Source organism: Adiantum capillus-veneris, chromosome 21 (genome assembly GCF_014529385.1).
Source record: "Adiantum capillus-veneris isolate H3 chromosome 21, ASM1452938v2, whole genome shotgun sequence".
Classification (NCBI taxonomy): Eukaryota; Viridiplantae; Streptophyta; class Polypodiopsida; order Polypodiales; family Pteridaceae; genus Adiantum; species Adiantum capillus-veneris.
The window spans coordinates 99,712,697-99,729,457 of record NC_140951.1 but is presented as its reverse complement, the minus strand read 5'-3'; the positions used below and the strand labels follow the sequence as shown (position 1 = coordinate 99,729,457).

Below are 16,761 nucleotides of genomic sequence, written 5' to 3'. Positions count from 1 at the left end.
CTGCTGGCTCGAGAGGTGTGAACCACTTAGCTGAACTGCCTCTGAGATGTCCTGGCACATGCTCTGCACCCCTCTCATGTCTTGTAGCTGAAAGCCCTGCAGCTCCTCTGACAAGCCTGAAAACTATAACCAGTCACCTAAAAAGCGTGCTGGACCCGCTGCCATGGAACCCCAAGAAACATGAGGCCGACTACCCACCAAGTGGCCTCTCTGAGTGCTAACCATGGGGTTCCAAACAAGGGGCTTTCATAGGCGCTCCTCCGTGCAAGTAGGCTGCCGGTGCTCCAAGCCTCGCCGCATATGCTCCCAAGATCGAAGCAAACTCACAGCGAAGCGGTCCTCCAGTCTCCTGCTCAAACTGTAACAAACTGCTGACGTGTCAAAGCCTAAAGAATGGAGCCAACTTACAGATGCCGGCCGAGGGGCCTAAACCCTAAGAAGAACAAGCAGTAGAAGAAGTGTCACAGAGTGAGGACGTGGTTGCCCGAGTGCAGAAAACCCTAACCCTAATTTCTGCCAAAAACCCTAATTCTGAAAACCCTAAAACCTACAAACCCTAATTTCTGCCAAAAACCCTAATTCTGAAAACCCTAAAACCCTAACCCTAACCCTAAGGCAACAGACAAATTTCAAAAATTGCGTTGACATGATGACGTGGCAGGCTGTACGGATTTCCGTGATTTACGCTGGCAGCTTTTGGCATTGCTTTTTGGACCATAAGCTTTTGAGTTTGAAAGTTTTTCATGTAAACTGCTTTTTGGACCAGAAGCTTTTGAGTTTTAAAGGCTTTTTACTATAACTGCTTTTCAGGCCAAGGGCCTTTAAATATGAGGCTAGGGCTCATTCTCTGGCATGCTTCAGTACGAAGGTGCAGAGTCTGGAGTACCGGCTTGTACTGTGTTGATGCAATATAAAGAAATACCGAAAGGGGCGCCAAGGTTTGGGGCCAATACTCTCTGGGGTGGAATTCCGCCACTCTGTGTCGCGTGTCGTCTCTCTCTCTCTCCATTTCAGTTCAGTTGTTATTTGAAGTGCTTAAAGTTGTTCAGTCTGTTCTTTTCTATTGGCACGCGGTGCCCACCTTGTGACACAAACCCACTGTGCGCATCTCTGTGAAGATCCATCTAGTCGAAGGAAGAGTGATGACCTGCCAAGCCACTTTGGCCCGGGCTATCTGAAGTGTCACGTCCAGACCAAAGGAAGTTCCTGATGAGCCTCTCTACCTGGTTGATACAAGAACGCGAGAAGATCCAGCAAGAAGTGATGTACCACATAGTCGCCAACAACACCTGGTTGGCCACTACAACTCTGCCAGCCAAAGAAAGTCGTGCGGAGCTCCAATGTAACAACATCCTCCTGATAGACAGGAGGAGGGGGGCAATCTGCTGCTCGGCAGACAAGTCGAGATCAACCTGACAGCCCAAGTACCGAATTGCAGTCCCTGGGGGGATCCACCTGAAACTCTCACCTGGCATCCAATCGGGCACATGAGCACTACCAACGGAGAAAGCCACTGTCTTTTTCCAGTTGATCAGTGCGCCAGATGCACAACAGAAGGTCTCTAGAGCTTGCTCACCACTGTCGGCTGAGTTGAGGATGATGATGGGGCGCCACTGTTGAATCTCATCGAAGGAGCCACCCTCCTTGGGAATGAGGTAGATCAGACCCTCACTCATGCTCTCAGGCATCTCTTCTGTGTGCAAGATGTACTGGAAAGCACTACAGACATATGGGCCAAGCAAGTCCCAGTAATCCAAAAAAAAATTTGAGAGTCAAACCATTCTCACCTGGACAGCTACCTTGGGGGAGTGCACTAAGAGCCGTGTGCAACTCCTCAAGCTGAAGTGGCAGCTCAAGCCTGTGACGCATCTCCTCAGTCACAAAACAAGGTATTTGTGCCCACACCTACTCTCTGCATGCATCCTGACGCTCTGACTGAGGCTCTGTAGACAGTAACTCACAGTAAAAGTCAGTAGCAACTGCACGCATGTCCTCTGGCTTAGAATCAACTGACCCGTCGCGCCTCCTCAACTCACTGACCTTGGCGTGCGTATATCGAGGTCCCACTGCCTCGAAGAAAGCACCAACCACTCTGTCACCCACATGCGTCCACTGAGATGCTTGTCGATGGGAAGCAAACTCATGGCGCCGCTCCTCTGTGCTAACAAGCTCTTAGCGAGCCTGTTGTAACTACTCCTCTAACTAAGGACTGTCTGGATGCTGCTCCTGCGTCCTTTGTAGGGAAGTAACGCCCCGTCTGAGACGTTGCTCCTCTCTGGCTGGAGCCAGGCGAGCAAGAGACTCCTGGAGAAAGAAACGACTAAGCTGAGCTAGTCCTGATGCGACTCTGTCAGCAGGAGAATCTTGCATATCCAATCTCTCTGTCCAGAGAGCCTCTACTCGCTCTCTGAGTGCAGAGTCCATCAAGACCCTCTCAGGGATGCGAAGCATTGTGCTCCCCCTCCTCTATCTATCTGCCACTGTGAGGATCACTGGTGCATGGTCCGAGAAGGAAGTCCCTGTCAGAATGCCAACTATCCCACCCAAGTCATAGAAGTGGTCACTAGTGTAGAAGCGATCTATCCACGATAGATTCACTCCTCCCACTCTACGGTCCAAACGAGAGAAGGCCAGGCTGTCTGGGGGCCTCACAAAGCTAGAGTGCTCCCACACATCCGAAACCCGTAGAGTCATACAAAACCTCTCCCAAGCTGCCAACTCAACTCCATGCACAGTAGCATGGCTACCACCAATCCTGTCAGAAGGGTCCTCCAACATGTTGAAGTCACCCGTTATGCACCACTACTTTGCCTGCAACAGAGACTCAATCTGTGACCAGAACTTTGCTCCTGCACTCCCCACATTGGGTGCATATATGTTCATGAAGCCCACAAGGCAACTTTGAAACTGCAAAGTGATCCATTGAGCCCTACTTGGCACAATAATCCCTCTGTTCACAATGGCCCGCTCCAAAGAATCCGCAATAGTCATACATACCCCACCTTGGATGCCTCCAGGTCCAAAAGCAGCTGACCAAAAAGTATTATATCTTCCACGCAAGAGTTGACCACATCGTCTAATTCTGCTCACACAGATGATGCTCCTGTAGCATAAGGAGATCAATCTCTCCTCCCACAAGGCAACACTGAAGCTCCTAACGCAATCGGCCCCTCTGATGCTGAAACTCGGGCCCACCTAGTCCCTGCACGTTCCATGTGACGATCTTCATGGAGAGCCAGAGAGAACAGATGCTGTCGCAGCAACTAAACGTGCTATCTTCGAGGCTGGCTTGGATGGGGAGTAATCTGCATCCAAGCATCCCCTAGATAGGCGTGACTGCAAAGAGTGCCTGGCCAAGCCCAAGTAGACCGAGCCGTGCGTAAAGCAACCTCCTCTGTCCAGGAGTCCTCTCATGAATGTGTACATAGCATGGCGGGCATTGTGTATCAGCAAAGAAGTGAATCACAATGTGTCTACATCCTGCAGCATCTAGAGGGGTCACAGTAAACTTGGCCAATGGCCACAGAGTCTGAAGCATGTCTGTAACTCCTAGGTCTCCCATGTGGTGAGAGAACTCTAGGGCATGTGTGTGGAGCCACTCCGACACTGCGTCGAGAGTCCACTCAGTCTGGTCCCTGCCGCAAAGGGGAGAAGTGAAGCCAACCGCCGAGTCCAAGGCCTCTATCCCCCTAGCTGTAAGGAACAGAACATGAACCCTGAAGCAGGCTGCCTCAAGGTCTGCTGAGGAGTCGCCGAAAAAACGCGTGAAGTCGTAGGCAAAGAAGTCCCATCGGCGCCGAATGTCGAAGCTCGTCAGACCACGAGGGATTGCTGCAAAGGGAGACGTCTGTACTTGTAGAGGGGGTCGCAAAAAAGGCCGTTCCTCTCTTGCTAAGTGACTCGTGGCAAAGGTGCTGCCAAGAGATCTCCTAGCAACCGGTGATGACCCTGCCCCTTGGGTTGACTATGGAACTGGAGCGGGAGAGGGGGGTGTAGGAGCAGGGGGAGGTGGGGGAGGAGAGGGGCGAGGAGGAGTAGCGGCGAGAGCAGGAGGCCCGGGGGGGGGGAGAGGTGATGAGAAGGGGGGAAACTCGGGGGGGGGGGGGGGCTGTCGAGGGGGAAGCTGAGTGGGGGCAGGAGCAGGGACCTCGTCCTGCTCAAGAGGACCGAATCGGTTCCCCGTGGGAACCCACTTCTGCTAGGCAGGCGCGTGAGGACCACCCTAAGTGCCAGGTTGTCACTGTGGCCCCTTCCGTCGTTGACCACAAACCTAATGCCATCCCTTCTCCGTTGGAGCCCGTTGGAGCCCCAAGCTCGGAGGGTGGCTCTCCCTGTGTGCTCTATGTCTCTGCATGTGGCTGTTGGCCAGCCCTTGCAGGCTGGGGCTGGGCCTGTGGTGTAGGTCACGGCCTCCTCCGTGGACAGGCCTTCGCAAGATGGCCCATCTGTCGACAAATGAAGCACTGATTCGGGAGGCCCAAATACTCCACGTTGTGTCTAAACCAACCTCCACTCACCCGAGGAAGTAGGATGACCTTCGAGAGAGTGTGAGTGTCCCTAACCAGAACGCGAACCGAGGGAATGCCGGCCGCCTTAGCAGCTACTGAGGCTGCCGTGCGAGGAGTCTCCAGGACAGTCTCAATCGCTGAGGCTATCCTGGACAAAAGTGGTAGGTACTCCCTCCGCAAACCAGGAAAGCAGACGGAGATGGGAATGTATGCCTCCTCTACCAGAACATTTGAAGCAGGGTCAAAACCATGTCTCCATTGTGGAAAGTGGGCTCGAACTGCTCGGATGGTCAAGGGACTCATGGCAATGACCTTGGACGCCATCTCGGAGGTCTTAAACTCGATATGATAGTAGCCTCGTCCGAGAATCTGAATGTCCAAGATCTTGCTCACCTTTGCGAGAAGGCGGGTCTGGAGAAGATCGCGCAGCTCTCCTCTGCTTGGTTGGGTACTGAGAATCTTGCAGATGACGGAGGTCGCCTGGAGGCGCTCCACCTCTGCTGCGAGGCTCGTTGGCTCTGTCGGTGAAAGAGCAAGTCGGATGGTGGGCTCAGCTGGGTTGGTCGAGGGGGCTTCTGAGGAAGGAGCAGAGGAGAGCGATGGCGAGGGGGGGAGGAAGGAGCAACGGGGGAGGGGGGGGAGGGGGGGGGGGAGCGTGCGGGAGCAGCAGCGAGTGTTCCGGTTTTCCTGAGACTTTGCCGCCCGCTGAGGTAGAATCCCATTGGTCCCTTGTAACTTTGACATACTTCAGGGACTCTGTTGAACCTGAGTGTTCAGATCTGAGTCTTGCATACTTGAGGGCAAGACTTGAAGAAGGTAACTCAAAAAGAACAAGATGGCCAGCCCGCTTCTGCCCTTGTAGCCTGCTTTAAGACTTCTCTTTAGGTGAGCCTGGATGCTCAAATCTGTCTTTCTTGCTCTTGAAGAACTTCGGCTTGTTCTTCACAATTCTGACTTCGGTGGCCTGCGAAAGGCAAAGTTGAGAATCACTCATCTCCGGTCTTCGTGATTTTCCTTTGCTTGGATCCGTTGCGATCTTGATGAAGGGTGTTGCGTGGTTGATTCGAATGAATGTAGGTAGGGGCTCCTCTCTTGAGCCCGATGTGGACGCACCACGTACCTATGTACGTGTTGAGGCTCCTCTTTGAGCTGGATGTGGGTCTTTCCTTCATGTCTTTACCTGTTGGGGCTCCTGTCTGAGCCGAATGTAGGTGCATGTGCTTGATGGGTCTATGTCACCCTGTTGAGTTGACATAGCTTGCTTGCCCTTCTTCTATCTAAAGATGTGCCGACTTTGCTTAGGTTTGTTTTTGGCTTTAGTACATGAGCAACGCTATTCTCCGGAACCACGCCACTTGAAGGCTTCACGCAGCCTTCGGCCTTTTCTTGAGGGGCCTTCCTCATGTGGTTGAGCCTTCTTAATGGGGGGCTATCCCCGAAAGCTCTCTGCTGAAAAGAGATGCATGGCCCGCGTGCTCGTAGGCCTCTAGCTTCGTTGTTTTGCTTGGCCCACCCAGTCTTGGGTCTCACGCTTCATTGGGTGCTTGGTCCACCCACTCTTGGGGCTCCGGCTTCTCTTTGTTGCGCGGTCCACCCAAGTCGTTTCGAGTCCCCGACTTTCGCCTTGGTGCACGGTCCACCCAAGTCGTTTTGGGTCCTCAGCTTCACTGATGATAATCCTGTGTAGCCTGATGGTCCACAGGCACGTTGGCAACTTGGCTTGCTTATGAAGTCCCTGCTGTTGTCTTGAGGGGCTCTGTGTGCAGCCTCATACTCTAGAGGCACTCGGTCTTGCTTGTGAAGTTGTGGGGCTTTGGTTGTTGCTTGCGTCTTGATTGAGTTGGGGGATATTGCTCTGCTTGGCTCACCCGCTTAGCATTGGGCTAGGATCCAAACTCTGTGCCTTCACCTGCCGATTGAATCCTCCTCAAGAGGTACTCTCAACCTCATGCTGATCTAGTGCAGCGCTTTCCTTCGCGGGCTTGTTTGTCGAACTGTGTGGAGAAGGGCCAACTCTTTGACACCTACCTTGATGATGGTGTTGATGGGAGGAGGGCTCTCTCTGGCACGTGCCTCGATGGTGCTGCCACTGCTGGGAGGTGGCTATCCAGCCTAACCTCGATGAGTCCTTCTGGACTACATGCATGGAAACATCTCATCGTCCCTGACTGTGAAGAAGCCTCGGCTCTTCCTCCTTCGCCTTGTGCTGCGGTGGAGTAGGCCTTGGTCATCTTAAGATAAACACTGGCTAGCGATGGGCTTTCTGTGGTGTTGTCTTACTTCAAGTCAACACGTCTTGAATTGTCGCATACCGATCCAAAGATACTTAGAAAGATGAGCTGCCCCGTCCTATTCCGGGCAGTTTAGAACTCGCGGCTTCGTTGCACTCTATTTGATGTCAATACATTTGTGGTAGCATCCTTGTACGTGTTCTCACTTCCTCTGATGTGGTCTCTGTCCAGTCCCAGCAAGGTTCCATGAGGATGGAGTATTCCCCACATGCCCTCCATCCAAGGCGCGAAGTGATGTTCCGATTTCCCATGGCATGTCTTCTGTACACCTGGATGAGCTTGCACCATTGCTTAACGACCGAGGGGTCCCAATCCACACGGCCGCTGAACAACTTTGCTTTTCTTTCCACCTGTGAATCCTGAACAAGGGTTCCCAGGCCCTTCTAGACAATTTGCACTTGCCGTGGATGTTTTTGTGAAGGATCGCACTCCTTGTAATCGTCAATTCAAAAACCCATGGTGTTGGTTGCATTTTCTGAACGAGGGACATCCTGTCACACTGCGAGTGACCCTACCACTGGGGTCCAAGTGTCGATGCTTTGCATTCTTAAGATGAGCCACTCCCGCTGTGACTCGTAGCTTGTTCCATGCAGGCTTAAGGTGCCAATGCTGAAATGTCACCTCGCCGTCCATGTTGGTTGCGGAGGCTGTATCTTTGTTTGAGTTGGCCCCTAACCTTGGACCGCTCTGCCAAGCCGTACCAAGACCAAGTTAAAAGCTCACTGTATGATGGTCACATTTGACTCCAGGTCCGCTTGTGTTCTTCACAAGCTGCTTGACGACTCCTGATGAGCCTAACTGTTGAGAAGCTGCATATCTGGAGGACGATCCAACCGGTGCCCTCGTTTGATGGTGAATGCTGAGGGGAGACACTTTGCATTGTGCCCCCGTGGCCGCCCGATGACTCGCTGCTTGCTTGCTTTTCTTGTATCTTGCCTGTTGTGCATGGAGGGACTCTTCACCTAGAGCCCTCACCAAAGAAAATTGGAGCCAGTGTCACCTACCCACTCAGATACCTCCCTCATGGGCTCCGTCTTGCTTGCATGCCATGTAAACATGAGCCACGGCTATGCCTCTGTCACCGGGCGTCCCTCTGTAGTGACTTATCTTGGCAGTAGGTCTTGCGTACGTTGCTGATGAGTCCCCGCTGTTGGAGAAATGAAATGAAATGAAATGTTATATTAACATCTTCAAAAGGCCAAAGTGACCTATGAGACCAGAAAGTTACAATGTGGTGGATCTGATACAAAGTCAAAGTAACAAGATGACAAAAATGAAATGACAAATGTCACAATAAAATACTATGGAATCCTAAACTACTAGGTGTGAACTAAGCAGCTAGCTGGGATAGCTAGAACAAGAGATCCAGCATCGGTCGCTGGCGGATCTCATCAATCTCCTCCATGGTCAATAGTCTGACCGGGCGTCGTGCATGTCGAGCCAAAGTGATCCGAATCCTCTGATGCAGCCTCCGCCGATGCTGTGTAGTCCTCCGTAGTCGTGGGCGTCTGGATCTCCCCAGCTCAGGCGCTCGGTCGATCAGTGTGCCTCTGGTGTGAGACGACGAGCTCTGCTGTGGTAGTAACTCCTCCGGGTGTCCAGTGGCAGCTCTAAAGAAATCTGTGATGTGTCTCTGAGATTGGCTAGCCTCTCCTCTCATCAGGCTCTCTCTGTGTCTGCGTAGCTCGAGCAAAAACAAACCCAAGCATCTTAGATCCTCGTACTGCATGACTCTGGAGAATGGTCCAAAGCCCTCTCTGAACAAGCAATTGAAGCGGCCTCGTATCTCGTAGTACACGGGGCAGTGGCATGTGTAGTGCAACTCTGTCTCAGGCTCGATGTCACACAGGGGGCATGTCCTGGCCTCTGCTGGTACTCCGCTATATCTCCCAGTCTCGATCCGCAGCTGGTGTGAAGATGTGCGTATCTGGCCGATAGCCGATATATATATATATATATACATATATATATATACATATATATATATATATGTATATATACATATATATATATACATATATATATATATGTATATATACATATATATATATGTACATATGTATGTATATATACATATATATATATATATGTATATATAGATACATATATATATATATGTATATATACATATATATATATATATATATATATATATATATATATATATATATATATATATGTATATATATATATATATATATACATATATATATATATATATATATACATATGTATATATATATATATATATATAGAGAGAGAGAGAGAGAGAGAGAGAGAGAGAGAGAGAGAGTTGTTCATTTGGTCTAGTTGAGTTGGAAGATTGGTACTTGAATTTAGAACGGAACAGCTCAACCGATCCATTTTGTTATTTCCTGAACATAGTAGTGTTCCTTTGCTTACCATTTGTTCTATTAAAATGTTTTTGATTGATCTCTTTTTCACAGGGTGACATTGAATTCTTGTTCAAATTCATCTTCAAACTATCAGGTGCGCATTTATCTAATGGAATTTGCCCTTGTAAATTGGAATGTCTTTTATGTTACTTGAAATCGATTATAATTTTTGTTGTAGGTTGTTGCGGATAGTGTTGATGGCCTACTGCTTAAGAACAAGAAGGATAGAAAGATACTCAGTGTACGAGAAGATACCATTTCTACTTTGGTTAGCTTTTGGAATTTTACCTTGGTTAGGTTTTCTTGATCCAGTGATTTGTGTTTGGCTTTGACATAGGTTGACCCTAACAAAGAACCTGGAGACAACTCAACTCGCACAACGGTATGAATAACAAGCCAAGATTTTATTTGTTACCATTCACATACTTGACAAGTAATTTGAGGTGTTTTTGTTATATTTTATTTTGGTTATACAACTTGCTGAAGCTAACATGACACGCTATGACAACTACTTGTGCATAGTACTCCTTTGCTGCTCATTGAGGGATTTCACCTGTGACGAGCATAATCTCACATAGACTTAATATTAAGAGTTCAACATCATGGTATTGCCCCGCTTTGGTGCATCTCGTGTGAAATGTAGCTGTATTGGCATGGTTCCTATTGAGCATAGACATGACGGTAACAGTCGAGTCAATAGCTCAAAAATCACCAAGAAACCAAGCTGCCAGGAAAGCCTCCACACATGAGAAAGTTGAAAAACGCAGCTTCTCATTGAGTAGTCAGAAGAGGTTTTGAAAGAGACTAAAAACAGGCAAAAGGCAAAAAATAGATTGATTCCGGAAACGTTGTGTGCAATTTACTTTTCACAATGGCAAGTGAAGATAGCGTATTCTGTAAATTTAAAGAGAAACCATAGTGCTGTGGTTGAGCTTCGAAGCCATAGGCCTCCCGCAGCGTTTTTTCAATCTCTCATGTGTGCAGGCTTTCCCCTACTTTTCCTATTTTAACTTGACGATTGTGAGTTTCAGAACTTACTTTGTGGAAGTCCTATATCTTGATCTACAAGTAGTCAACATCAAACTTCCTTTGGCTATTACGATTGCAATTCACTTGCTCAAGGTGGCTCTCGCTAAAACAACTCAATGGAGTCATGAGCCTGCGAGCAGAGCAAGCAGCATGCAGTACCTAGCTCATTGGTTTCTTGATGCGGGGTATTCAAGGAAAACAATCAAGATTCGGTAGCTAACCAAGCCAAACTCAGCAACCCATCATCTCAAGCTAGCATTATAAAACCTGGCATTCCAAGCGGACTAGTGGAACTCAACAAACTAATCCTCACAATCAAGCTAGAGGTCTAAAACATGGCAAACCAATGAATACGAGCCGAACCCACGGAACGATAAGAGGAGTGATGTTAGTGACGGGCCAATATTTTACCACAGTGTGAAAGAGGTCTACTTCCACTACCAACATAAACTAAAACACATTGTCATGTGCTTAAGCACATCATGGCTCTGTTAAGCTTTGACTAATTGCTGTATATGGCCAGTCAAATTTTCGAATTTGCAAAAGTTTGGAATGTCCCCTATTTTTCCTTTTTTAACGTTGTCTTGATGAGTGTGAGTTTCATAACTTATTGTGTGGAAGTTCTATATCTTGACCCTCAAGTAATCAAATGTCAAACTTCCTGAATCCTTGGGAAGTTATCTATCGCAAGTGCAATTTACTTGCTCAAGGTGGCTCTTGCTAAAACAACTTAACAAAGCCATGATGAGCTTGTGAACAATGTCATCAAAATTCAATTTTGATATATCTTAGGCTTTATCATGGCCTTTCTCTTTCTAAAAATGACTATATTAGAGAGAGAAAGTACGTGTCAAAGGACAATGAGGCATGCAAGGAAGTGAGCTCATGGCTAAGGAAGTACCGGGAGATGAATGCCACTATATAAGTGCATGGAATTTTCCTAAGATCTCACAAGACCTTTTACGAGGCCCAAAACAGCAAAATACAGCTTACGGTGGTAGCGAACATGATGGCCTAGAATATTCATTTGCCTAGAACATGGTGGGCGGGTTCAGACTGCGCAAACGCAGCGATAAGCGTTTTCGCTTTTCTACTCCCTTGTATTAACACTAGTGTTGCACTGCCATTTTTGAGACATCGAGCAATCATGAAGTGGTGGTAAGGCATTGGCGTTCTAAGCGTGGGGTCATGAGATCAAGCCTCTTAGAGCTTTTTTGCTGAAAAGTTTGTAGACTACGTGAATGTCGAGGGGGGGTGAGGCCACCCATAGCGAGGGTCGGTCCGGAAAAGTATGACCTTATTTTTGCCCAATAGCGTTTCACCACATAAAGCTCACGTCTTTGTGCCTCATTATTGGATGGACAATGTGAACCACCTCCAAATCTCCACGTTGATACTCCCATACTTTGAACTCTTCCTCCTCCTTTTAGAAATTCAAAGTTACTATCTCAGAAAAGGGAGGGAGTAGGCTTCACTAAGTTGGGCATAACTTGCTTATACGAGGTCCGATTTTTTAATCAAAATGTAGCTCTTTTCAAGCTCTACAACTGTGTAGGAGAAGTTGAAGCTAATTCAGGGATTAAAGAGGTCATCTAATTGGACTATTAGGAATTTGAAAACCTCTACTAGTATTCTAGATACTACTAAGCTGTGGAGCTTCTTCTTGTAAAGCTTATAACCAAAGCCCTATAGATTCCTTTCCTTTTCTTTGCTGTAAACTTTTATTGATTTTTATAAAAAGTACCATAATACTCTTGAAATTTACCAAAATTCCCAACGTACTTTGTATCATATTTTAATGGAGTTCCCTAATTGTTGAACTATCTTTAAGTGTCCCAAAACAAAATGATTCACTGATGAGCTACAAATCGAGGCATTCGTATCTAACGATTTCATCTTGAGAGCCACAATACCATTCAAAATCCTAGTTCTATCATCTTCTACTGAGAGAGAACCAATCTTCCTATGAAGAGTTGTTAAGAAAAATGTCTTAGGAGATGTTTGTGAGGTTAATGAGGGGTATTTTGTAAAAATTGAACGACAGTTTGGGAAATTTTGCCAAATATGAGGGATACATTGGGAATTTTTGAAATTTTAGGGGTATATTGAGAGATTTTTTATTGATGGTTTTGAAGAAGAGAACGACAATGATGATCAAGGAACCCGCTAAGCTGCTTGGGTGGTGGATATCTTCGCTTCCACGGTCCCAAGCTTCTCTTGGTACTACTTGGTACTCTAGCTCCTGGGAGGGCATACTACAGAAGTTAGAAGCATAGTCACATATGCCATGGATCATAAACGCACTTGCAATCATGCATCAAGCATGAATTATCAAAGAAAAATGCCGAAAGTTGTCAAGAGTAAAGGCTCACGGCTCAATATAATCTTAAATAACTGAAAATTTGAAATATTGGGACTTACAATGGCTCACTAATCAATCAAATTCATGAGCCTAGGTCCTACAAGCTATATGCCACACATCCTCTAGAAAGTCCAGTCCTCATCATCCGCCTCAGCATGTGCATCACAAGCAGATCCACTAGCAGAAGTAGCGTATGACTCAGAGTGCTCATTTGTACCGTTATCATAGAGCTAGATGCTGATGCAAAGTTCCATAATTTACAAAGCAGCCCTCACGACAGAATATGGTGAAAGCCAAGTGTAGTAGATTCACGAAAATTTGTGGAAAAAACCACAAGCACAAAACGCGGTTTCCCTTTCCTTGAAACGTCTTGAAATGTTTTCTGTTTCTGGCAAGTCACAAACAGCGTTCTGTGTAATATGATACAAGATTTCTATGAGTAATTTCAATGCCTCAGCAAGAGGGTAATGCAAGTATAGCATCCATTGATGATTGAGAGCCAAATGTTGCCCAAATGACACTTTTTTACCTATTACTAGTTGTAAAACCCGGAATGAGGGGGAACTCATGTGCGAGGGAATACCCACAAGAAAGGGAATTCAAGGAGACTCTCCTCTCACACTAGTGAGATATAAGGAAAAACATCTGAAAGATAACTCCAAGATGTGAAGTGGGAGTTCTTATACTTTGCCTGAATACTCTAGGGTTGGCAGAAAAGAAGGCTTAAAAGGTGCCATAGAGTCAACCATGGAGTCGGTAGGTCTGCTTGGATGGCAGTTTTTGCCCTCGACTAGCCTTCTCTATTCATAGTTTTGCTTTGTCGTCCTGTTCATGCTAATCTTGCACATAGTTGTGTACATTTTTGGATTTAGCCATGTTCAACATCTTTGGTGCAGAGATTGCAAACAAATTTTTAAAGCTTTGAAGCATCCAATTTGGAGTTATGGTTCTGTAGATACAGCATATTTCCTGCAGTGTGCAATGTATGGCAACTTGCATGCAATTTTATGTAGAGAGAGTTGTGGAAGCCCATATGGTTTGTGAGAGATGTATGTTTTAAACTTGTGGTTCTGAAGAGGGAATTGGTGAAGAGGGAAGCTCTTTTCCTAAAGTACATTGGTTGATGTGTGCCTTAATTCCGTGTCAAGACAGGTGGTTCCTAGCTTCCGATATGGTCTTTTGGGTATGCAATGGCTATTAAATTCCTAAGGGGCTTGCGTTGTTTGGCCAACACCGTCTATCTCCATAGTTGAATGGCAAAAAAAGGAATTCAGCAAAGCACTACACATAGGGAGTTGAACTTTCCAAAAACAATTTTTTTTTTTTAAAGGACGGAAACCAGTCATTAAGAAACACCTAGTTCGGAGTCTCGGGGTTAGTTGAGCCTTGGGACTAAGTAACACCCATATTTAATGCGGGTGGAGTAATGGGATCGACGGTCCGTGTTGAGGGGCGGGATCTCGAGGCGCGCTAAACATGGCCGCACAAAAAGCGAGGCGCAGTAAACTCGGCCAGCGGGAAAAACGAGGTGCGTTGGCGGGTTTTGAACCGGTGGCCTTGTAGTCCGGATTGAGAGTCATATAGGCTAACCACTTCACCCATGCGCGCATCATGTATGCCTAGGCGTTTTTATGGCCTTATATTGTGAAGTGATATGCATTTTGCAGGCTGTCCAGGTTTAGTGCCCATCCAGGTTTAGTTTTTGAGTTGACTGCTGCGACTGCGATTTCCTCTGCTTTCGCGCGTGAGCTTCTACGCCTTTGATCACATTGCCCCCCCCCCCCCCCCCCCCCCCCCCCCCTCCCTTAAATATGGGTGTTACTTAGTCCTGAGGGTAGAGAGAGAGAGAGAGAGAGAGAGAGAGAGGTTGTTCTGATTATTTCTTTTAAATGCAGATAGAGACAGATGAGTATCAACAAGTTGTCATTTATGACCACTCCACTCGTCGAAGAGTATAACCAATTTGTACCTTGAATACTTGATTTGAATCTTTGTAGGGAGTCTCTTTCGGGCTTTGGGTTGTGTGAAGCATTCAAGTAACATGTTGAAACCACATTGCCCCATAAAGTGTAATATGTTACTTTTGAATGTCCAATTGAGCAGAAACAATTCATGGAGCACAACTTTCTCTCCTGTCCTAAGATTGCAAGGCTTGTGTCACCCTTTAAAAACACACACAAGGGAAGAAAAAAAGGATAATTTTTTACTAGGGTATATAGGTTTGCTTGTATATCCCCTTACCTAGAGCAATCATAATCAGTCCACAAAGGGGAGTAAGCCTAAATTTTCTGGAAAGCTTCAAACTTCTTACGAGACAATGCCTTTGTGAAAAGATCGGTGAGGTTGTCATGTGTTGGCACATAAGCCAAGCTAATCTCTCTTGTTGAGAGTCTCTCCCTGACATAGTGGTAATGCACCTCAATGTTCTTTGATCGAACATGAAAATTTGCATTCCTTGGAGTGCCAATGCACACCGACTGTCAGTGTAGATATTGTTGGTAGTGTCGTATCCAACACTTAAAGTAGCCATAAGGCATTTGAGCCAATACACACTCGTAGCTGAGATTGTCATGTACTCACCCTCACAACTAAAAGTGGTCACAGTAGGTTCAACCATGATATGCATAAACTACCAAGCATGAAAAAAAAACCACTAGTGGATACTTGCGTGTTAGAACAACGAGCCCAATCTGACAACCCAAGATGTAAAGTGCCACTCAAGTAGAAAGATCTGCTTGACAGCCTATTAATGCTTCGACCCTGGACCACGCATAAATCTCTGTTGACTTGTGAGACTGCAAATTGAATATCCTAACTCGTGTTGCATACATAAATAAGGCATCCACAAATAGCAGTTTGATAAAGAGTGACGTCGACAAGATCACCAGCATCATGAAGACTCAATTTCAAACGTGCTTCCATAAGAGTGGCAATAGGTTTGCAATCCTCAAGTCCAAACTTACATAGCAATGTCTCTATGTAATTTGTCTGACACAAGGCAATATTGCCATCATGTTGCTTAAATTGAATGTTACAACAACCCGAAATCTTTCATCTTCAAAGTAGCATTCAATCAGTCTTTAATTCAGCAATATGTGCCTCATTCGGGCCAATGATGAGCAAATTATCCACATATAGAACAACAATGAGAAGTACATCGCCCTCACAGTTTACATACAAAGTGCTTTTTACTAGACTGTTAGAAAAACCTTGATAATAAAATGAGTGTCAGCTTTCTCATACCAAGTAGGAGGAGATTGCTTCAACCAATACAAAAGCTTTCTTACGTTTGCACACTTTATCTTTATGCCCTTTAATGACAAAGCCGTGAGGCTAGGTTACATAAGCTTTTTCAAATATGTCACCATTGAAAAAAGCAGTAACATATCTGATTGAAGTACAACCCATCCAAAATGAGCTTCCAATGCACATAGAAAACGCTTTGTAGTCATACGACAAGAGGGAGCAAAAGTCTCTTAATCTATGCCTTTTTGTTGAAGTCGCGTCTTTTAGCATCAATTTCACCATCCAGCTTACGTTTCAACTTATAAAGCCACTTCGTACCAATGGCCTTTTTGCCAAGAAGCAAATCACATAAAGTCCATGTGTGATTGTATGACAGTCATCCAATTTTTAGAATTCTATGCTTCATCAAAAGACAGAGGTTGAAACAGCCAAATCATAACAAAGACAACCCAAGATGTAAGGTTGAAACAGCCAAATCATAACAATTTGATGCATAAGATGCATGGCGAGAACCTCAACGAGTACGACTAGACAAAGGTACATCCAGTTTACTGTCACGAAAAGTATGCTCTAGCCATTTTGGCATGCCTCTAGCTTGCTCATTCTTAGGCCTTTTCACATCAACTATATCATGTACATCTGCATCAGTAATAGGCTGATCTGTAATACATTTTCCGCATTCGAATTTACATTCAAATTTCCATCATTGAAAAGAGGCAACAAACTCATAAATGTCGTGTGAGCTTACATTATTGTCTCTATTACATGAGAGCAAGGGCCGAACAAAATAGACACAATGTTGCGGGAGCGAATCACAACACCTATAAAGTGCATGCAACACAACCTAGATCAACATAATGTCAATCGAGGACACAGATGACACGAAAGGCGCACGGAGGCAATCTCTTTAGCTTGTCAGGCTGAGACCA

The 16,761-nt window shown here is 46.1% G+C and overlaps 1 protein-coding gene across 2 annotated transcripts in view; it reads left to right on the top strand.

Annotated features, from left to right (window-relative positions):
• Positions 1–14,639, top strand: part of LOC147431416 (uncharacterized) — a 102,292-nt gene extending 87,653 nt beyond the window's left edge. Inside the window, exons 9-12 of one of the 2 annotated variants that reach the window (XM_086494032.1) lie at positions 9,247–9,289; positions 9,374–9,436; positions 9,533–9,577; positions 14,482–14,639. In XM_086494032.1, coding sequence (XP_086350158.1) covers positions 9,247–9,289; positions 9,374–9,436; positions 9,533–9,577; positions 14,482–14,544 — 214 coding nt within the window. In that variant the 3' untranslated portion in view covers positions 14,545–14,639. Of the gene's footprint in view, positions 1–9,246; positions 9,290–9,373; positions 9,437–9,532; positions 9,578–10,226; positions 10,857–14,481 lie in introns of those variants that run through there. The other variant, XM_086494033.1, reaches the window with a different exon arrangement.
• Positions 14,640–16,761: the final 2,122 nt, after the last annotated feature.